The sequence below is a fragment of the Thermobia domestica genome, chromosome 7 (assembly GCF_964235325.1).
Source record: "Thermobia domestica chromosome 7, izTheDome1.hap1.1, whole genome shotgun sequence".
In the NCBI taxonomy this organism is placed as follows: Eukaryota; Metazoa; Arthropoda; class Insecta; order Zygentoma; family Lepismatidae; genus Thermobia; species Thermobia domestica.
In genome coordinates, this window is record NC_137460.1 from 40670785 (window position 1) to 40690259 (window position 19475).

At 35.7% G+C, this 19475-nt stretch overlaps 1 protein-coding gene across 3 annotated transcripts in view; it reads left to right on the forward strand.

Annotated features, from left to right (window-relative positions):
• Positions 1-19475, forward strand: part of DEF8 (differentially expressed in FDCP 8 homolog) — a 55849-nt gene that overhangs the window by 3742 nt on the left and 32632 nt on the right. For all 3 annotated transcript variants that reach the window (XM_081764521.1, XM_081764523.1, XM_081764522.1), the window contains exons 2-3: positions 14221-14448; positions 17309-17606. In XM_081764521.1, the coding sequence (XP_081620647.1) occupies positions 14266-14448; positions 17309-17606 (481 nt within the window). In that variant the 5' untranslated portion in view covers positions 14221-14265. The remainder of the gene's footprint in view (positions 1-14220; positions 14449-17308; positions 17607-19475) is intronic.

A 19475-nucleotide genomic window follows, 5' to 3' on the forward strand; every position in this document is an offset into this window, starting at 1 on the left:
TAATAGAAAATATTCAGATACATTTCTAATACGGTTAACTCAATACTTAATGAACTTCACAACAGAGAGAGAGAGAGAGAGAGAGAGAGATTTACGCTACGTACGACTTACATAATGAGAGGGCTGGCTAAGACTATTCGAGGCCGCGCACGGGCCGGGCCCCTTTGGGAGAAGGTTTCCCCCATAGGAACTCTTTACTCGGACATTGTGCCGTGTATAAGATACACTCGTGAACTATACATTTTCGTACTCACAAATAGTAATTTATACTTCTGAAGAACACCAGTGCTTTCGTTATCTTAACTCTAATAAACAACTGTAGATTTAATTTCTAACTCTGATAAACCACTGTAGCTAATACGAAGAAAGAATAGTTTATTCAGTAGGTTCGTGTTCCAAAATAATTCAACTGAACTAGATATAGATATATCCGTTGACCCTTGGCAGTTCGAGTTTTACTACCGAAGGTTCCCATAAAACAAGATTAAGTTCACTTTACTTCAAGGCTCACATGCAGAATAGTCATTGTAGATAGACTTAAAGTTAGTCACGTTACCTGAAGTGCTGCTACTAGAAGAAGTAATTAGTTTTTTACGCCATTGTTCAGCTTACACAAAATCACCATGTGCGCGATCAACTTTCACCTCTATCTGTTAGAATTATCTCCCTTCCATCCAAAACCTTGGGAGAATATCGTTCTCACTATAATTTCACTCCTTGGAGATTATTATTATGCAGAGTAAAACGACGAACTCGCTCTAAGTCCATCACAAAATAAAATTTCTTCTAACAGAAGAAAGAAAATTACGACGCCACTCTTGTTCGGCTTTTGGTGAAGTACACAGTATATATAAAGACAGTCGTTTCACCGTTTCGCTTCTCTCTCATTCCCACTGTTGGAAATTTTGGTGAAACTTTTATTACAGCTTTATTAAACAAAATAAAAATAATTCGCATAGAATATAGATATTCATGAACAAAATATATAGTAAGAAAGAATACTACAACCTTAATTTGAACTATAAATCAACATTAAAGACTGGCCTCATTCCGTAACGCTCCTATGCCTGTCTATTCTCCTACTATGGACGACTCAATAGAAGAAGAAGAAGAACATTAATAACAAACTCAAGAGCAGTTTACTAAGAGAACCAACGTCTAAACACAACAAAATCTGCATTTCAACGCAATGTTTGCAAAAGAATAATAAACATAAGGATACTTTAAATTGCCCTATTATAAAATTACGATAATAATATGAGTAATATAATTCAAAATTCACATTGAGCCTATTAACTTGTCTGTAACAAACAAGGTATGTTACAGTTCTCACCGAGCCTTGGAAAAGAAAAAAAATCTTTTTTTTTTCTTTTTCAATTTGTGGTTCGACCCTTGAAGAAATGAAGACTGAACAAACGATACACACATAATAATAAACAATATTTATTTAAACTAAATCTTAATTAGGATAGTTAGATAATAATTCCCTCCGCTTATCCGGAGAACAATCAAATATCTTTAAGTTTTGAAAATTTTGAGTACCTACTGACTCACCAGACAAGTTATGCAAAACTGCACAATTCTTTAGGAGCTTATGAACCAAAAAGGGTCCAATAAAACAATTAAGATACTTAGAAGTTTCTTTCTTAACAGCTGAAGAAAGATAGTGTGTTTTAACCATCACTAAATCTCCTTCTTTTAATTTTACTTCTCTTCCAGTCCTCTTTATTTTCTGACATTCTTTCTTAGGGTTACATATAGAAGTTACTATATGTTTCCGAGCTTCTGATTCTTCTTGTAGTTCAGGAGGCCACGGGAATAATCGCTTAAATGCTTCTGTAGCAGAATACGAAAGGAATAACTCCGCAGGAGTTTTCCCAGTACTACTGCAAATGGAATGATTCAGAAGATCTTGAGCCGTTTTGATGACCTTACTCCACTTGGTTTGTTGAGTATTACACTCCAACCGAAGAATTCGATTAATTTCCTTATGAGACCTTTCAGTTACTCCATTCGCATTTGCCGAATAGCTAGACGTTTGAAGATGCTTTATATTATGTTGATGACAAAAAGAATTCCAGAGTCGTGAGGTAAATTGTGAACCTTTATCCGATATGATTACCCGAGGGTATGGAAAAGAATAGAAGTATTTTTGTTTGAGGACAGAAATAATTTCTTTAACACGTGCTGTGCGAAGAGGTAAATAGACAACAAATCTAGAATAAATGTCAATAATTGACAAAAGATAATAATATCCATTACTACAAGGTAATTTTCCGACCAAATCTATTCCTAACTTATCATGAGGAGCTTGAGCTTCTATTTGACATGCTTCCTTAGCAATGATCCGATTAGCGAACTTAGTCTCAGCACAACGAGTGCAATCTTTCACATATTTCTTTATAGAATTTCGCTGGTTACGCCAATAGAAAAGTTTACGACATACTGACAAGCATTTATACTCCAAAATGGCCTCGCAGATGAACTGCTTCAACAATGTTATCAACCAGACATTGTGGCACAATGAGAACCCATTGATTTGTACGAACATTCTTACGATAAAGAAGACCTTTATGTTCTACGAAGTCAGAGACTTCAGATGGATTAACGAGAGATTCCCGAACTTTCTGACAAAATGGATCGTCAGATTGACCTTGAAGGAATTCCTCACGATTAAGAAAGGAAAAGTCAAGATTAGACAACAAATTAACCGAGAGATGGGCACTATCTCCAGGAAGTTCCGGAGGATATCTGCTAAGTATATCAGCAATGAAATTGTCTTCTGATGACACATGTTGAAATTGGAGATCGTATCTTTGAAGTTTTAGAAGAATACGAGTAGTTCTAGGATCTAAACTTTTCATGGTAAACGCATGCGTAGCTGCTGCGTTATCGCAATGTACAACCGTCGGACGACCTAGAATATATTGCGAGAAATGGTCGCAAAGAAAGAGAATAGCTAATACTTCTAGTTGGAAAATGGACAAGGACAGCTCATGTGGCTTTACCCTTCTACTAGCATAAGCAATAATGACTGGGGACGATTCACCTTCAAGATATTGCGCAAGAAATCCTCCTAAATTTTCTCCACTGGCATCTGAGAAAATATGGAATGGAAGTGAAAAGTCAGGCTGGCTAAGAGCCGGTGGTTGACTTACCAGTTCTCTTAGTTTGTGAAATAACTCTAATAAATCAGGAGTGAACACAAACTTCCTATCCTTTGTCAACAAATCATATAGAGGAGATGTTAAAGCAGAGAAATTAGCTATGAATTTTCTTCTCCAATTTACTAAACCCAAAAATGCTCTTAATTGCCGTTTGGTTTTCGGAATTGGGAAACAACGAATGGGCTCATTATGTCGAGGATCAACCTTGATATTGTTTCCACTGATAATGTGTCCTAGAAAATGTATTTCGGGTTGGATGAACTGACACTTTCGAAAATTTAATGAGAAATTGGCACGAGCAAAGATTTCAAAGGCCTTTTCTAAATGTTCGAAGTGGTCTTCGAGGGAAAAACTAGAAATTAAAATGTCGTCGAGGTAGACCGTGGCAAAAGATTTAGTAGTCTGATCAAAGAAAGAGTACATGATATTCTGGAAAATTGAAGGTGCACTCTTAATACCCATCGGTAATACACACATTACATACTGATGACCTGCGTATACAAAACTAGTACATGGATATGATGTGGGATCTAACCCAATTCCATAGTATCCAAAGGAACAGTCGAAAGAACTAAAATATTTCGCCTTGGTTACACGGTTCAAAATTTCGCCTATGGGTTCCACCTGAATTTTCGGCGCCAAAACCTTCTGATTTAGAGCTCGGAGGTTCAAAACTGGACGTACTCCTCCTGACGCTTTACGTACGCAGTGTATCGGATTACGATACGGGGAAGGTTGTTCCCTAGCTAACCCAAGCTTGATCCAGGTTTGAAGTTCTTTCTCAAAAGCAGGTTGAAGTGCTTGGGGAACAGGATAGTACGGTTCTACTATCGGTTTCTCATCTATTAATTGAATTTTATAGACTGGTGCACGCACCCGTCTAGGATACTCCGAGAATAAATATCGGTACTTCAAAAGAATACTGGCTAAACGTTGTTTCGAATTTTCATCTAAGTCGATTCTCGACTTAACGTAATCCTGAATTTCAACCTCAGAAACATTAGGCTCTGGATCCTCAGATGAACAATGTTCGACAGGATTCATCGGAAAATTCGTAGACTGCTTCTTTAACTGCTGAGGTTCCTCAATGTTTGAAGTCACTAAAGAAGTGTTCTTATCCGTCCGTTCAATAGCTCTAACTGGCCATGTGGGTGAAGAAACTTCCACACGATTCGACGAAATTCCAACAAATAATACTTCAGGCCTTATGGTCTGTAAGAAAATCTGAGTCCCAGACGAAGTTTGGAGTCTAACTTCATTTTACCTCGATCAATAATACCATTGAATTTATCCAGGAAGGGACATCCTAAGATGATATCAGTTCGTAAGTATTTCATTACAAATATAGGAGTTTCAAAAAGGTGACCTTGAAAATTTAAATTAAAAGTTTGTAATCCCTGTACTTGGAATTTTTCTTTTCCTGCAAAGGCTCCTAAAGTGAGTCTAGTATACGGATGTAGCTTGGCGGCTGGGAAGGTTAATTTTAGACGTTTCCATACTTCCCAATCCATTAAATTCAGCTCAGCGCCGCTATCCACCGTACACCGCAGATCTATGCCCGCTATGTTCCCTTTTATCATGGGTGAAGGGGAAAAATAGTACTCAGACGAGGAACAGACATAATCGTCTTCGACTACAAAATTAACATGGAATTCTAGAAACGGATTTGTAGAATCAGAAGAGTTTGACGAGGTCACTGTGCAAATACTTCGAAAGGGGTCTTGTCCTTCGCAGCTTGCCTGCCCCTTTATCATTGGCAGCTGCGAGTCATGTTTTCCGAACTGGTTACCTGTTCTCTCGAATTCGGAGACCCTTCACTGTTACTGTTAGACATCTGTCTAGATCCATCATTTTCTTCTACTCGATCGTTATTATAGCTATTATTGTTATTGTAGTATCGATTTCCATTATTTCGATACCGATTTCCTCTTCCTAAATTGTCGATTGCGATTATTACCTCGAAACGAGTTCTGATTGTAATTATTATTATAATTATTAAAGTTCTGAGAATACTCCGGGTTCCTCTTTTCAGTTTGACAACTGCTATCAACCGTTTTATTTTGATTAAAGTTTTGGTTAGTTTTGATAACCTTCGCCTGTTTAATAAATGATCTCTTCCTAGAAGGAGGTTCAAACTCGGTACGCGGACCGGTAATCGAAGACAAATTCCCAATCTGAATCATCAGATCGACTAAGTTCTGACTTGGATTAACAGATAATAATCTTACATCATCGTAAGGTAAGCTTCCCAAAATTAATCCTGAAAGTTCCTGAAAGTTAGGATTTTCAGTAATGTTATAGTACATTTCAACCAAGAACCAAGAAAATTCTAGCAACGAGGAATATTTATTTTTATCATATTTTAAAGATTGGAGATATCTTTTCTGCATCAGCTCGGTTTTCTCATTACAATACTGACTTTTAAATAGCCGGATACAGTCATCAAAAGAACGGATTTCATGTAGGACAGACTGAATCCAGACTTCAGCTCCATCTCTCAAGCAACTTTGAAAAGCTCTAATCTTTTCAAAATCCGAAACGGAATATCGATCTATACAACGTTTGAAATTTCTGAGGAAAGCTCTAGATGCACCCGGACAAATTTCTCCACCAAAAGTAGGAAAATAAGTAAGATCTTTTAGTGAAATCTGTTTAGATTCATAATTATATTGCTGACCAGGAATCCTAGACCATATAGGACCATTGTCAAAAGGACTTAAGTTAGACACATTATAGAAAGGTGTAGAACACTGACTTAAAGGGTTGATTGGATTACTGATGGAACTACCCCAACTGGGTTGATTGAATGGTGAGTATTTCGGAGTCGAGTGACTCGAATTCCAATTAGACATAGTATAGACCGGAGAACTACTATTGCCAAAGATAGGCACGGTATTTCTACCAGTACTTGGAAAAGTATCTAAATTAAACGGGGACTTCATCGTCGGAACACTAGGGATAGGTTTAGAAAACCAGGAAGTATTAGTTGCTGTAGTAGCACCATTAAATAACATTCCATCCGAATGTGGAATCGGCTGATCACTATAATCAAACTTACTCTTTTCAGCAGACGTCCTATCCTTTCTGACATCTGTGAAACAAACTCTTTTAGGAGCAACACTATCGTCTCCCCCTTCAGTCTCAATATTTATTTCTTTCGAAACCGAAAACTTCGCTCTAACTTCCTTAATTTCCTTCTGAAGCTGCTCATAACGAAGCTCAAGTTTTTGTTGCAAAACAGAGACTCTTTTGGTTAAGCTTCTCTGTTCATCACAAACCGATTCGAGAATAGTGGCAGTAGTTTCATATCCTTCTTTAATCGAAGTTATCTCCTTGCTATTAGTATCAACTAATTCAGGCAAATTTCGCAATTCACCTTGCAATTCTTCCGCTTTTTTATTTACTTTCAAGAGGTCACTCTCGACAATTTGCAGTCGAGCCTCTTGTTCCAACTGGGATCCAGTTATCACATTTATTTGTTCGCGTAGTTTGTTCGATTCCTCGACTATTTCTTTGTGTACTTCTAATTTGACTTCGTTAATTTTCTCAGCTAAGGTCAAAATTTCGTCATGCTGCCTATCAAGCTTTTTATCAAGCTTCTCGTTTTGTTTGTGCATCTCTTCGCGTTGGTTATCCAGTTTCTCATTTTGTTCACCGAACTTTTCTTGTAAGAACGCAAATAAACGCATTTCCATTGAACTCTCTGATCCACCAATAGGGGACGAAGTAACTACAGGAAATTTTAGAACATCTTGTTCTTCATTTTGGTTGGACTTAACCAAGCCACCATTTTCAAAAGATTTTTCGATTTTCCCATTTCCATTTGAGGGTTGGCAACCCTGACAAATCCATTGATACGAATCCCGACTTATTAATTCAAACATACTATCGGATTCTTTTATCCCGACACAACGGAAGTGATACCATCGGGTGCACTTTTCGCACATTACTGAATCTTCCCGTTCAGCAGTCTCTGATATTACAGACTTATTACCTTGATTACAGCACGCGTATTCTCTATCCGAATCGGAGCTAGCAACACTGCCCCCAACTGAAATTCGCTCAGACGTTGACATATCGTCAAGTACACAACAACACTATCACAAAATATATCACACAATATATATATATGTATATATCAATACAATAGAATACTTCCCTTGGGAGAAACCAACACCAGTAACCCTACCAGTGCACGTCACCGAACAGTCTGCCTCACTCTCATTTTCTTTCTCCTCTCTCTCTGTTTTTTTTTTTCTCCTTCCATCCACAATCCTACCGTCAGAAAAATCCTTGGCTGGTTCGCCAAAAATTTGTATAACGACTGCTACAATCTAAAAGCCTAGTTCAAGGGAAGTTTTGATTTTTTTTCAATACGTAACGACCACCTCCCTTGAACTCACTTCTTGATCCCTAACTCGAAGTCCTAGCAACCTCGAAAGGAATCGAGAAGGGAATCTATCGCGCAACGGAAAAAATAATAATAATAAACGAAAACGGAAACAAACAGAATGAAGAACCAGAAACTTACCTCCGGTGGATGCAGATTAGAAGGGAGAGTAATAGCTCCACTCAACTCCTTTAATAAAGCTCAGCTTGAACATGTACGTATATATGAATATTTTACCTTAGTTATATTAAGTACTTTGAAAAGAAAAAAAAATTATTTTCAGATATTGTTTATTAACAATGCTTCAACTCAGACTGGTGTGGTAGTTAACCACACTACTACAATTAACGTAAGGTGCCAGTATATTCATTATAGTATCATAACATTGCGAAAAAAAAAAAATTAAGAGAACACATTTAGAATTCTGTCTGTCAATCTCATATCCAATTTGTTTACAATATAAACCATTATCAGATTTTATTAACTTCTTTTTTCTTACCAGAGAACTGTCCATAGACCAATAGTCGAAGTAGATTGTATTGTAACTGTTAGAAACTATTACCTGACACTTCGTCACACCACTTAAGAGGAACAACCATATTGCAGTCGCAGACAACTAAATAAAGTTAAGAGTTTCACATCACTCGTCATAGGTACGACATAATAACAGAACAAAGTGATTCTCGCTTGAGCGAGCGTCAGCTGAAAGAAGTGTTACCGCTTCCGGTTCAGTTCAAGTGCTAAATACAATCAATAAAGGAACGGAGGTAATATTTACTGACATCCCCGTTCGGCAGCTCCAACCATGGGCGCATTCTACTATCGATTATAATGTAATGCAATTTATACGAAGTCAAATATAGTACACTTGACGTCTTAATCACCACTTCAGCATAATAGAGTTTCCGTTCACACATTTCGCATAACTCAATATGCCGTAGCCACTCAAATAGTAATGTGTACAGCCGAACATCCACTGGGCAGACACAGCAACTAATGACTCGGACGTTTAGTAATAATAATATTCCCTTTCGGGCGGACAAGTCAGGTGGACAGTAATAATAGACAATACTAGACAATCTGGATTAGGTAGACAATGGACACGATAGTATATAACACTTCATAGTTAGAAACACTAGCAATCTAAGCCGAGGGACAACGTTCAACTCATTACTGTAACATATGATAACCGAAGGTGGACAAACTTTGGAGAACTATAGATGCTATTCAGACAATCTTCGTCAAATGGCAACCTTACCCAGGAAATCACTTGAACTTTAAACACATATAGCAAGAAGCACTGATAAATACCATCAATATATATATATTATATGAAATTTCACGTGGACTGAAGCTTTAATAGAAAATATTCAGATACATTTCTAATACGGTTAACTCAATACTTAATGAACTTCACAACAGAGAGAGAGAGAGAGAGAGAGAGATTTACGCTACGTACGACTTACATAATGAGAGGGCTGGCTAAGACTATTCGAGGCCGCGCACGGGCCGGGCCCCTTTGGGAGAAGGTTTCCCCCATAGGAACTCTTTACTCGGACATTGTGCCGTGTATAAGATACACTCGTGAACTATACATTTTCGTACTCACAAATAGTAATTTATACTTCTGAAGAACACCAGTGCTTTCGTTATCTTAACTCTAATAAACAACTGTAGATTTAATTTCTAACTCTGATAAACCACTGTAGCTAATACGAAGAAAGAATAGTTTATTCAGTAGGTTCGTGTTCCAAAATAATTCAACTGAACTAGATATAGATATATCCGTTGACCCTTGGCAGTTCGAGTTTTACTACCGAAGGTTCCCATAAAACAAGATTAAGTTCACTTTACTTCAAGGCTCACATGCAGAATAGTCATTGTAGATAGACTTAAAGTTAGTCACGTTACCTGAAGTGCTGCTACTAGAAGAAGTAATTAGTTTTTTACGCCATTGTTCAGCTTACACAAAATCACCATGTGCGCGATCAACTTCCACCTCTATCTGTTAGAATTATCTCCCTTCCATCCAAAACCTTGGGAGAATATCGTTCTCACTATAATTTCACTCCTTGGAGATTATTATTATGCAGAGTAAAACGACGAACTCGCTCTAAGTCCATCACAAAATAAAATTTCTTCTAACAGAAGAAAGAAAATTACGACGCCACTCTTGTTCGGCTTTTGGTGAAGTACACAGTATATATAAAGACAGTCGTTTCACCGTTTCGCTTCTCTCTCATTCCCACTGTTGGAAATTTTGGTGAAACTTTTATTACAGCTTTATTAAACAAAATAAAAATAATTCGCATAGAATATAGATATTCATGAACAAAATATATAGTAAGAAAGAATACTACAACCTTAATTTGAACTATAAATCAACATTAAAGACTGGCCTCATTCCGTAACGCTCCTATGCCTGTCTATTCTCCTACTATGGACGACTCAATAGAAGAAGAAGAAGAACATTAATAACAAACTCAAGAGCAGTTTACTAAGAGAACCAACGTCTAAACACAACAAAATCTGCATTTCAACGCAATGTTTGCAAAAGAATAATAAACATAAGGATACTTTAAATTGCCCTATTATAAAATTACGATAATAATATGAGTAATATAATTCAAAATTCACATTGAGCCTATTAACTTGTCTGTAACAAACAAGGTATGTTACAATATTAGTCTTCTCATGGTACTTGCACTTCCATCATTTCACCATTTTCATTCATGTCATTATCACCGCTGTCTGCCTTAATCTCGGTGCATATCACAAGATGCTAAAATAATAATAATAATAATAATAATACAAGGAGCGCGGAAGCGTCAAAGAGTGAGTAATAGCGCTAGAGACGGATGAGTAGCACATAGTATTAATTTAGAATAAGAGTGAAGGTTCATTGTACTATTTACGTGATGCATGCTTTACTTAGTTTAGCACATTCTTTGATCACTTATATATTCAAGTGTTCTTTTGTACAATATTCTCCATTTCTCATGTTACTTGATTATTTCATGTTACTGATATCTGCAATTTGACTGGTTACTAAAAGTTTTTTTTGTGTTTAATGGTAATGATTATCCTCATGGAATAGGTTATATGACGTAATTTGCGTACAGTTTTTTTTTTCCCTAAAATCTTATAACTTTTCTAGTGTTGTTTTAATTCACCGGTAGCTTTCAACATTCGGATCTAAAGGTACCGGTATCAGAAAATTTAAAAGTTGAGAGAATATTAGATGAAACTTTAAAAGAAAAGGTTTATAATTTACTGCTTGCTGGTATATTTTCGTTGTCAGTTTTGGTAGGTTCGCCTACCAGAATTATGTCTACTAAGATTCCGTTGTAACCATTTCAATTCGAGGTCTCTGTTCGGGCGGACATTTATCTGTAACCACTCCGTGTAATCTGGTCACTGTTCGTGGTCCTACCAATAAGTATTTTCCTGATACTTGAACTTACCTGGATAGGACGATGAAGGACCTCTCCAGGAAGGGTTACAAATTGTTTCCAAATCGCTCGTCGGTCTCAGTGATGAGACGAGCATTAGGCGCCGAGAGGTTCGGGTGTCTCGTCTCGAAACCCTCACGGACGATCAGACGGTCATCCAGACCACAACGCACACAAAACACTTTGGATTAAATAATACTATGCCTATTTATTAGAATATAAATATATAAAAAAAAATAACTAAGAGAAATGAACACAACACTTAACACAGAGTATGGATAATAATTTTCATCACTAAAATCACACTTTGCCTTTCTAATGCACTGTAGCCCTTTGTATATATATAAGATTATAATTCCGATTTCACTGCAAATGCCTCTCACACCATTGACGCACTTGGGGGATTAGCACTGAGGAAAAAGTTGCCTGGATAATCCCACGAGGAATCCAGTTGCTGCGCCAAACTATCCTGAAGCGTAAAAATGATATTCTGTACACACAGAAGTATAGGGGGCTTTCATTTTGTGATATGAGATGATTTTCCAGTAAAGGACTACACCCTAACGATGATGACAGGCTAATTTGTCGAATCCATCCAGGAAAGTTAAAGCAGGACACAGTAAATGGTAAGTTTAACTAACTGTGTGCGCGAGCTCAGATGCCCTTAAGGTACGAAGTTTAAAAAGAGACGATATCCAGTGATGACAAGTATAGAGAGGGTGGTATAGTGCGCATGGACCATGTGCTACTGTCATCCAATGAACAATGACTATCATAATTGCCATTCCCATCTGCTGACATCAAGATCTATTTAGTGGATATTCTCAGAAGTAGCCGTTTCTGTGGATCCAAGTCAGAGGAAGACGTCGTACTGATTTAGGAGACATTCGAACGATATCATGCTGTAGCACAGTGCTAGTGCATATATGGAATTTTAATTTTGCATACAAAGTGTACTCAGTTAACAATCTTCCGTCAACTGACTTGATCACCATACGTTCGTAGATCCGACTTTTGATATTTGGTTCTGTTAACCTGAAATAAATCTTCAGGTACGATAATTTACCCTGAAGTTATAATTACATGGGCGCATGGGGGTATATTCAAAATTTAAAAAAAAAAAAAAAAAGCTAAGGAGTAAAAACAGTACCTTGCCACTGAGGAAGGAACCAGTTGAGAGTTCCGAAACGTCAAAATCTTTAAATTTTTCAAGGCAGGAGTCATTAATAAGTATAGGGGGCCGCGGTGGCTCAGTGGTAGAGCGTTCACCTCTGGTGCTTGGGGTCCCGGGTTCGATCCCAGCCCCCGCCAAGTGAACTTTGTGGTGGACAAACACCGTGTGCGTGGGTTTTCTCGGGGTTCTCCCGTTTCCTCCCACTTTCTTCATTCCACCATTTCATTCATTTCTCATAATCACCGTCTCCTTTAGCCTATCCGGCATAACCGTGAGACGTAAAACTCAAAGATTTCATTTCATTTCATTAATAAGTATCCAATTTTTTTGTTAATTATCCTGAAGTTAATTTAAGTTCCTTCCAGAGCTCCTTGATGGGTATGTGCTTAACATAATTACGCATTTCCGACACAGAAGACCCGGATTCCGTTCCCGGTTGGAGCTCGTGTGGTTCGTATTCTACATTAAACTGTAAGTCAACGTTTTATATAGCCTTGAAGATGAGAACAGGACTTAAAACTCCAAAACAAACCAACTTACCGATTTCTTCCAAATACTCGATCCTTTCAGCCCATTCAAGGTCCGTTCCTTTGAAATGAATCGTTCCGGCACTACTCGACACTAGTTAGTATCTTTGTTATGTTTAAATTTGGCACCTATCTTGTTTATCTCGTCTTTAAGAGTTTCCTGAACTGATTTGGTCACTTAATAAGTGGTCTTTTTAACAGGTTAAACAACCCGTACTAAGATCGAACCACTTTATGAAAACATCTGTATAAAAGTTGATTCGATCTTTATGTGAGTGACTTAATCTGTTAACCCATTACCTGCCAAAATTATTCACAATATTTTTGGTTAATTGACGTATTGACGATGAGTGCGATGATAATTTTTAATAATTTTAGAAACGTTGCAGATAAACATATTTAACACTTACCCAAGGTTTATATATATATATATATATATATATATATATATATATATATATATATATATATATATATATATATATATATATATATATATATAGATATATGTTATACTCCACTCCTCTTTCGAACTATAAATATTCTAAATAGAGCTAATAAAGCGCAATTGCAAATTCAAATTCCTCACTTCAAACAATAAGATCAAGAAGTAGCAGGAACATATATGGCAATAAATCAGTTTCAAACCTAAACAATCACAACCAATAATACTAAATAATTTTTCTACATCAACAGCCAGTACTACAACACAACGTATTGCACACCTTACTTATGACAAGCGGGCTACTACTTTTCTGATACAACGTATCAGCATAGCAGTTCAGCGAGGAAATGTGGCTTCCATTTTAGGTACATTACCTCCTGGAAAATTATTAGGAGAAGTTTTTCTTTTATAACTAACTGTTCAGAATTTGCTGTTTATCTTTCTGTAAAAAAAAAAAAAAAAAAAAAAAAAAAAAAAAAGTCAAATATATTACAACACAACAATAATACATATATCCATTGTCATTAATCATGAAAAAAATAAATAATAATAATAAATATAAATGTCCCAATAAAGGAACAATGATATATAATGAGTTAATAAAAAGCAATATAATATGTAGCTAAAATCGTTCAGAAAAACTTTTCAGAATGTAATAAATAAGTAGGTTTACGGTAGCACTGTTTAAATTGTACTTAAAGTGCCTCAATTTATTTAACCCTTAACGGTTCACTACTTTTTCTGTCTGCTTCCGGCACTGCATGCAAACCAACATATCCACAGACTACTTCCCGCGTAAAATTCACCAGAGTTATCACCAGGGGGCAATAGCTGATCTACCATCGCGGAAAGTGTGTACACAAAGAACAATACCTGAAAATAATACAAATACTCTTCAAACGCAATAGGGAAGATGAAAAAATGTGTAACCAAATGGTAATGAAAACTCGTTAAGGGTTAAATAAATAATGTATATATAGTTAAATAAATAGTACTTTTTTTTTTTTAAATAATTACAGTTGAAATGTTTTCGTTTCTATATTCTTACTTCCCTTCCTTTTTCAGGTATAATGTAAGCATAGTCTGTATGCGAAATCGAATATATGCAAAATGGATATTGGAAATAACGAGTCTGTGCTTACTGATAGTGGTGAAGATAAAATACACACATTAGCCTCGACTCCTTCTTCGTCTACTTCAGGATGCGTGTCGGGTCAAGATGATGATTCCACTGAAAGGCATGAACACAAAGAGAGAAATGGGAATTTAGTGGAAAGCTTCTGTTTAAGCCATGTAAGAGCTATTTCTCTTTTTCTATGTAATCGAGTATCGTTTGGTAGGATTTTCTGAAGATTTTCTCCCCATGTCTTCATATACCCTTCCCTTACAAAAATATTTCCCTGTGAAATTACTAAAATCATACTACAAGACTTGAATGCGAAGTATTCTTTTTCTTGAATCTGAAAATTGGTCAAATCAGTGGAGTACTAATAATATTTACTTGTAATTAGGAGTTTATAAACATTGATAAATAACCAACGAAACCAGTGGTATGATCCCGTAATCCAGCGCTCTTGGAGGCGAAATCGTGTCCTGGAGAACGGCCACTATGCAAAGGTTGATATTGCACTATTATCTGCACACCTGTCTATTCAAACTCCGATCCTGGTTTAGAGCCTATGTTAATAGTAGGTCCCGTTCGTCATAACCACGGTGTTGCATAAGCACGTAAACCACAAAACCTCAAACTCATCCCTTAACTTTCTTCTATACTTGTGGAAAAGAACGTTTTAACAGAATTATTTATTACACTTTACCTAAAACGTCAGACATGATTGTGGATTAAAAAAAAAAAAAAAGTATTTAGGTTAAATTGATTTTAAAATATTAAAGAAGTAGATAGCTTTACGGAAATGTTATTTGTTTTGAATAATCATGGTGCATGAAATGCCACTGTTGTCTCACACTGGAAAGCGATGTGTGCAGAAATCTGCCTTCCTTCACATTGTCTCTAAAAGATTGTGAATGCATAGGGTGTCCCGTTTATAAGAAAATTAACATATATTTGTGTGTATAACGAAAAAGAAAATTGTTAACTATATTGTCCGAGAATAGTACGTGGTCATATACAAACAATCTAATTAACTTCGTCGCGTGAAGTAACACGATTCTCGTTCGTAAAATTATAGTATGTGAAGAAAAATAAATAAATGAATAAATAATAACTTCTTTCATCCTTGTATATTCATAACGTGAATGTTTTCTTAAAGTGTGAGCTCGGTCATCCTTGATATGCACAAATTTTCCTCTGGTCGACAGAAGATGTCTGTCAGTAATTTATAAGGAAAAAATCATGTATATGTATGTTCAGTCTTATTGCACAGTGCTCCATCGTAACTAAGAAAGTAACGTACATTCTTTCCGTGCGCGCTATCCCGAGTTCGACCTTCGGTGAGGTACTTGCCTTGGGTACAAACAACCAGAGTAATGACTGATTCGAGTCGTACTTAAAGAGTAAGTCCCGTTTCATTTAACTTCGGTGTTGAAAAGGAGCAGTTAACTCGAGCCAATTAATGATTTTCGTCATGACTACAGATAGTGTGTATATAGCCAGCTTTCGCGTTACGTGCCGTGCCGTTCCAGAAAAAGGGAACATCTAAAATCTCAGTGTGTTTTATCATGCCACATGGCATCAGCACTTAATAAGACAGTGAGCTTCGTCGTGGCTAAGCGGTTAGCGTACGCGCCTTTGGTTTGGAAGACCCGGGTTCGATTCCCGGTGCGAGTTTATGTGGTTCGGATTCCACGTTAAGCTGTAGGTGCACGTGTCATATAGTCTCGCTGCTGAAAGGGACGCTAAACTAAAAATCAAATCAAATCAATTAAGAAGACAGTGCAAGTTTACCGAGGAAAGAATGTGTATATGATTAGCTAATGTACAAGAAACTGTATTTAACGGAAGTCCACAGTTCTATACTATGAAAGAAAATTCCGCTTAATTCAGGCTACTTAAAGCTTACCATAACCTACCATTAGCATTACCTAATAGCAGATCCATGTAATGATATTATAGACATTGTAATTTATATTGTTGAGTATAAGGAATATACATTAACATGAGTTTAAATCGACATTTTTCAACGAGTTAAAGGAAAATGTGAAGTGGCTTTCTGAGAAGTTAAAATACTTTCATGGAAGTTTCCCAGAGCTTCTGACGAAGTCAACAGAGATTGCTGAAACAGATTAGCATAATTAAAGTACACTTGGACATAGTAAGTTGTTTTTATATTATTTAGAAGTTATATGCAAATATGTGTCAAATCATATCTTTAAATAAATATCTTGGCCAATCAAAATCCAAATTTGAAATCATAAGACATCAATCACTAATGATAACAGAAAATAAGGCACACAATAAATAAATTACACACATATACTGTATATTCGAGATGGTACGAGAAAGAAAAGAGAAGTTGCTTGGCAACTCGCTACTGATGAAAATAGAAAGAAAAAAGACTTTTGCAGTGTTTCTTGATTGCACTAAATAACAGGTTACCTTAGTAAAAATGTTAACACTGTATATCTTTTGAACTGCAGAAAAAAGGGTTTGTAAACCTTTCTCTTTACAAAGGAAAGAGGATTTGTACCTCTTTTGGCTTAATTGTCCTGTCTACCTACTTTATGTCTATATAATACATGAAAGTTAATGGCTAGTCAGTGGTCTATGTTCCACTGAATGATGCTTGGCCAAGGCATCAGTTTCCAGCGTTTTTCTGCTTACTTCTTGCTTTAAATTTCTCTCTAATTGTAAATTCTAAATCGAACCCGGACCATGAAAGCACACACACACACATAATAAACAATTGATTTAATTGATTCTTATAAATTAAGTTTTTATTATTATTATTATTATTATTATTATTATTATTATTATTATTATTATTATTATTTATTTATTTATTTATTTATTTTTTATTTTTTTATTTTTATTTTTATTTATTTATTTATTATTTTTTTTATTTATTTATTTATTTATTTATTTTTTTTTTAGTATTCATCTTTATATGTATTTTCTTGTAATACAAGAGGTTTACTCTCTGGGGAGTTTGGTAACTACTACTCTGTTTAATATATATGTTTCATATATCTACAGGAAGCAACGATCGAGGAATTGCAAGATGCCGTTGCACGTTGTAAAGAAATGGTATTGGACAGTCCGGAATGTTCCAGTGACAGGAAAATTCTGGTAAGGCGGTTAATTGAGTTGAGAATTCAATTACAAGATAAAAAAGAGGCAGAAGAAGAAGCGGCAACAATGACAACTCACCTGGAAACAAGACTAGTTTTGGGACACCATTTTGTCATGCAGAACCAACCGCATGTCAAATACCATTGTGAAAAATGTGGTGGTATCATTTGGAGTATGGTCCATACTTGGTACCAATGTAAAGGTAAATATGGGCTCGTTTGGAAATGTTCATGATATTCAGATTCTCATAAATTATAATTTAATAAGTACACGGCGCATTATAATTTAATAAGCACACGGCGCATTATAATTTAATAAGCACACATAATATATGTTCAGTAAAGAAACTATTTCCACCTACAGACTCTGCTCTGCTAACCACGTCAAATTTGCATTAAGTCTCTTACTGGGACTACCTTCAGATTCCTAGGATTTGAGGCAGTGCAAAAGATATTTATTTTTCTTTAGAGAAGAGTATTCGTCTAATCCTCATTGACCTCAACCTCATCACAAACTATGACGATGTGTGAGATTGATGTTGATCCTCAGTCTATGGATTCTTCATAGAAATATTTGGTAGAGTGTTAACCTCTGGTGCATGGCATCTCTGGTTCAATCCCAGCTCGCGCCAATTGTACTTTGAGATGGACAAACCTCATGTGCTTGGTTTTTCTCTAAGTTCTTCCGTTTCGTTTCCTCCCACTTTTCATTGCACAGTTTTATTCATTGTTATTATCACTGTCTCCTTTCGCCCACACCAGCATAACCGTGGGACGTATAACTGAAAGATTTCATTTTATTTTCATTTCCATACAAATATTAATCATAGATTTGAAATTTGAATTATTTCAAAAGTTCCCTGGAACAAACATCTCTGGTTGCAAATTTTTAACACAGTCCGATCTGATAACATCTCTGTCACTACACCAATTCAATCTTGCTACTAATATCACACGCTTCCTCTATCATCGTCAATCTGGTATGTGGTCAATTAAGCTGTAAAATTCGAATGGTTTACGAGAGCTCGCTTGAGTCATTCATAATGACAGAAGTTTTCTTGAACATACCAAATAAATGTAGGAATCATTCCTTAGGAGTAAAGAACGCTTTTATTTATTTATTTATTTATTTACTTATTTATTTATTTATTTATTATTATTATTATTATTATTATTATTATTATTATTATTATTATTATTATTATTATTATTATTATTATTATTATTATTATACAGATAAATATAAGTAATTCTATTTGTACTTCGAAGATCCCTGGCTATATGCATTCATATTTTTTTTTTATATTGAAGTATTCTTTAGATACCTAAAGATGAAGTGTTAGTGACTTAATTTTTATTTTAACGTAACATATGCTAGTATAAAATGGAAGTATTGTATCTGAAGGTTGAATGTTTTAGTCCTTTTCGGAATCAGTTTGTATATATAGTTCCACCTAAATTAAATTTGGATAACGACGTCCGGGATGAATATATATGATGAATATATTATGAACTTTTTAACAGAATATTGGAAACAGGAAAAATGAAAAAAAAAAAGTACAAGAATGTACCAACTACAGGGCAATAAAACTTATGAGCCATACAATAAAACTTTGGGAGAGGGTGATAGAAGCAAGATTGAGAGAAGATACTGAAATAATAGAAAACCAATTTGGTTTCATGCCAGAGTGGTCGACAACAGATACAATATTTGTACTTAGGATACTAATGAAAAAGTATAGAGAATACCAGAAGAAGCTTCATATGGTTTTCTCGACCTAGAGAAATTGTATGATAAAGTGACACGAGATCTTATTTGATGGGCACTGAAAAAAAAAGTGTGTTCAAAACACATACGTCTCTATAATTTAGGATACGTATAATGGATGTAGGACAGGAGTAAAGAGTAGGTGCGAAATAACAGAAGAGTTCACAGTTAAAGTAGGTAGGACTTTATCAGGAATCGGTCTTAGCTCGTGTATTTTTGCAATTGTGGTGAACGAGCTTACAAAGGATATCCAAGAGTTAGTACCTTGGAATATGCTATTTGCGGAAAATATCGTGCTGATGAG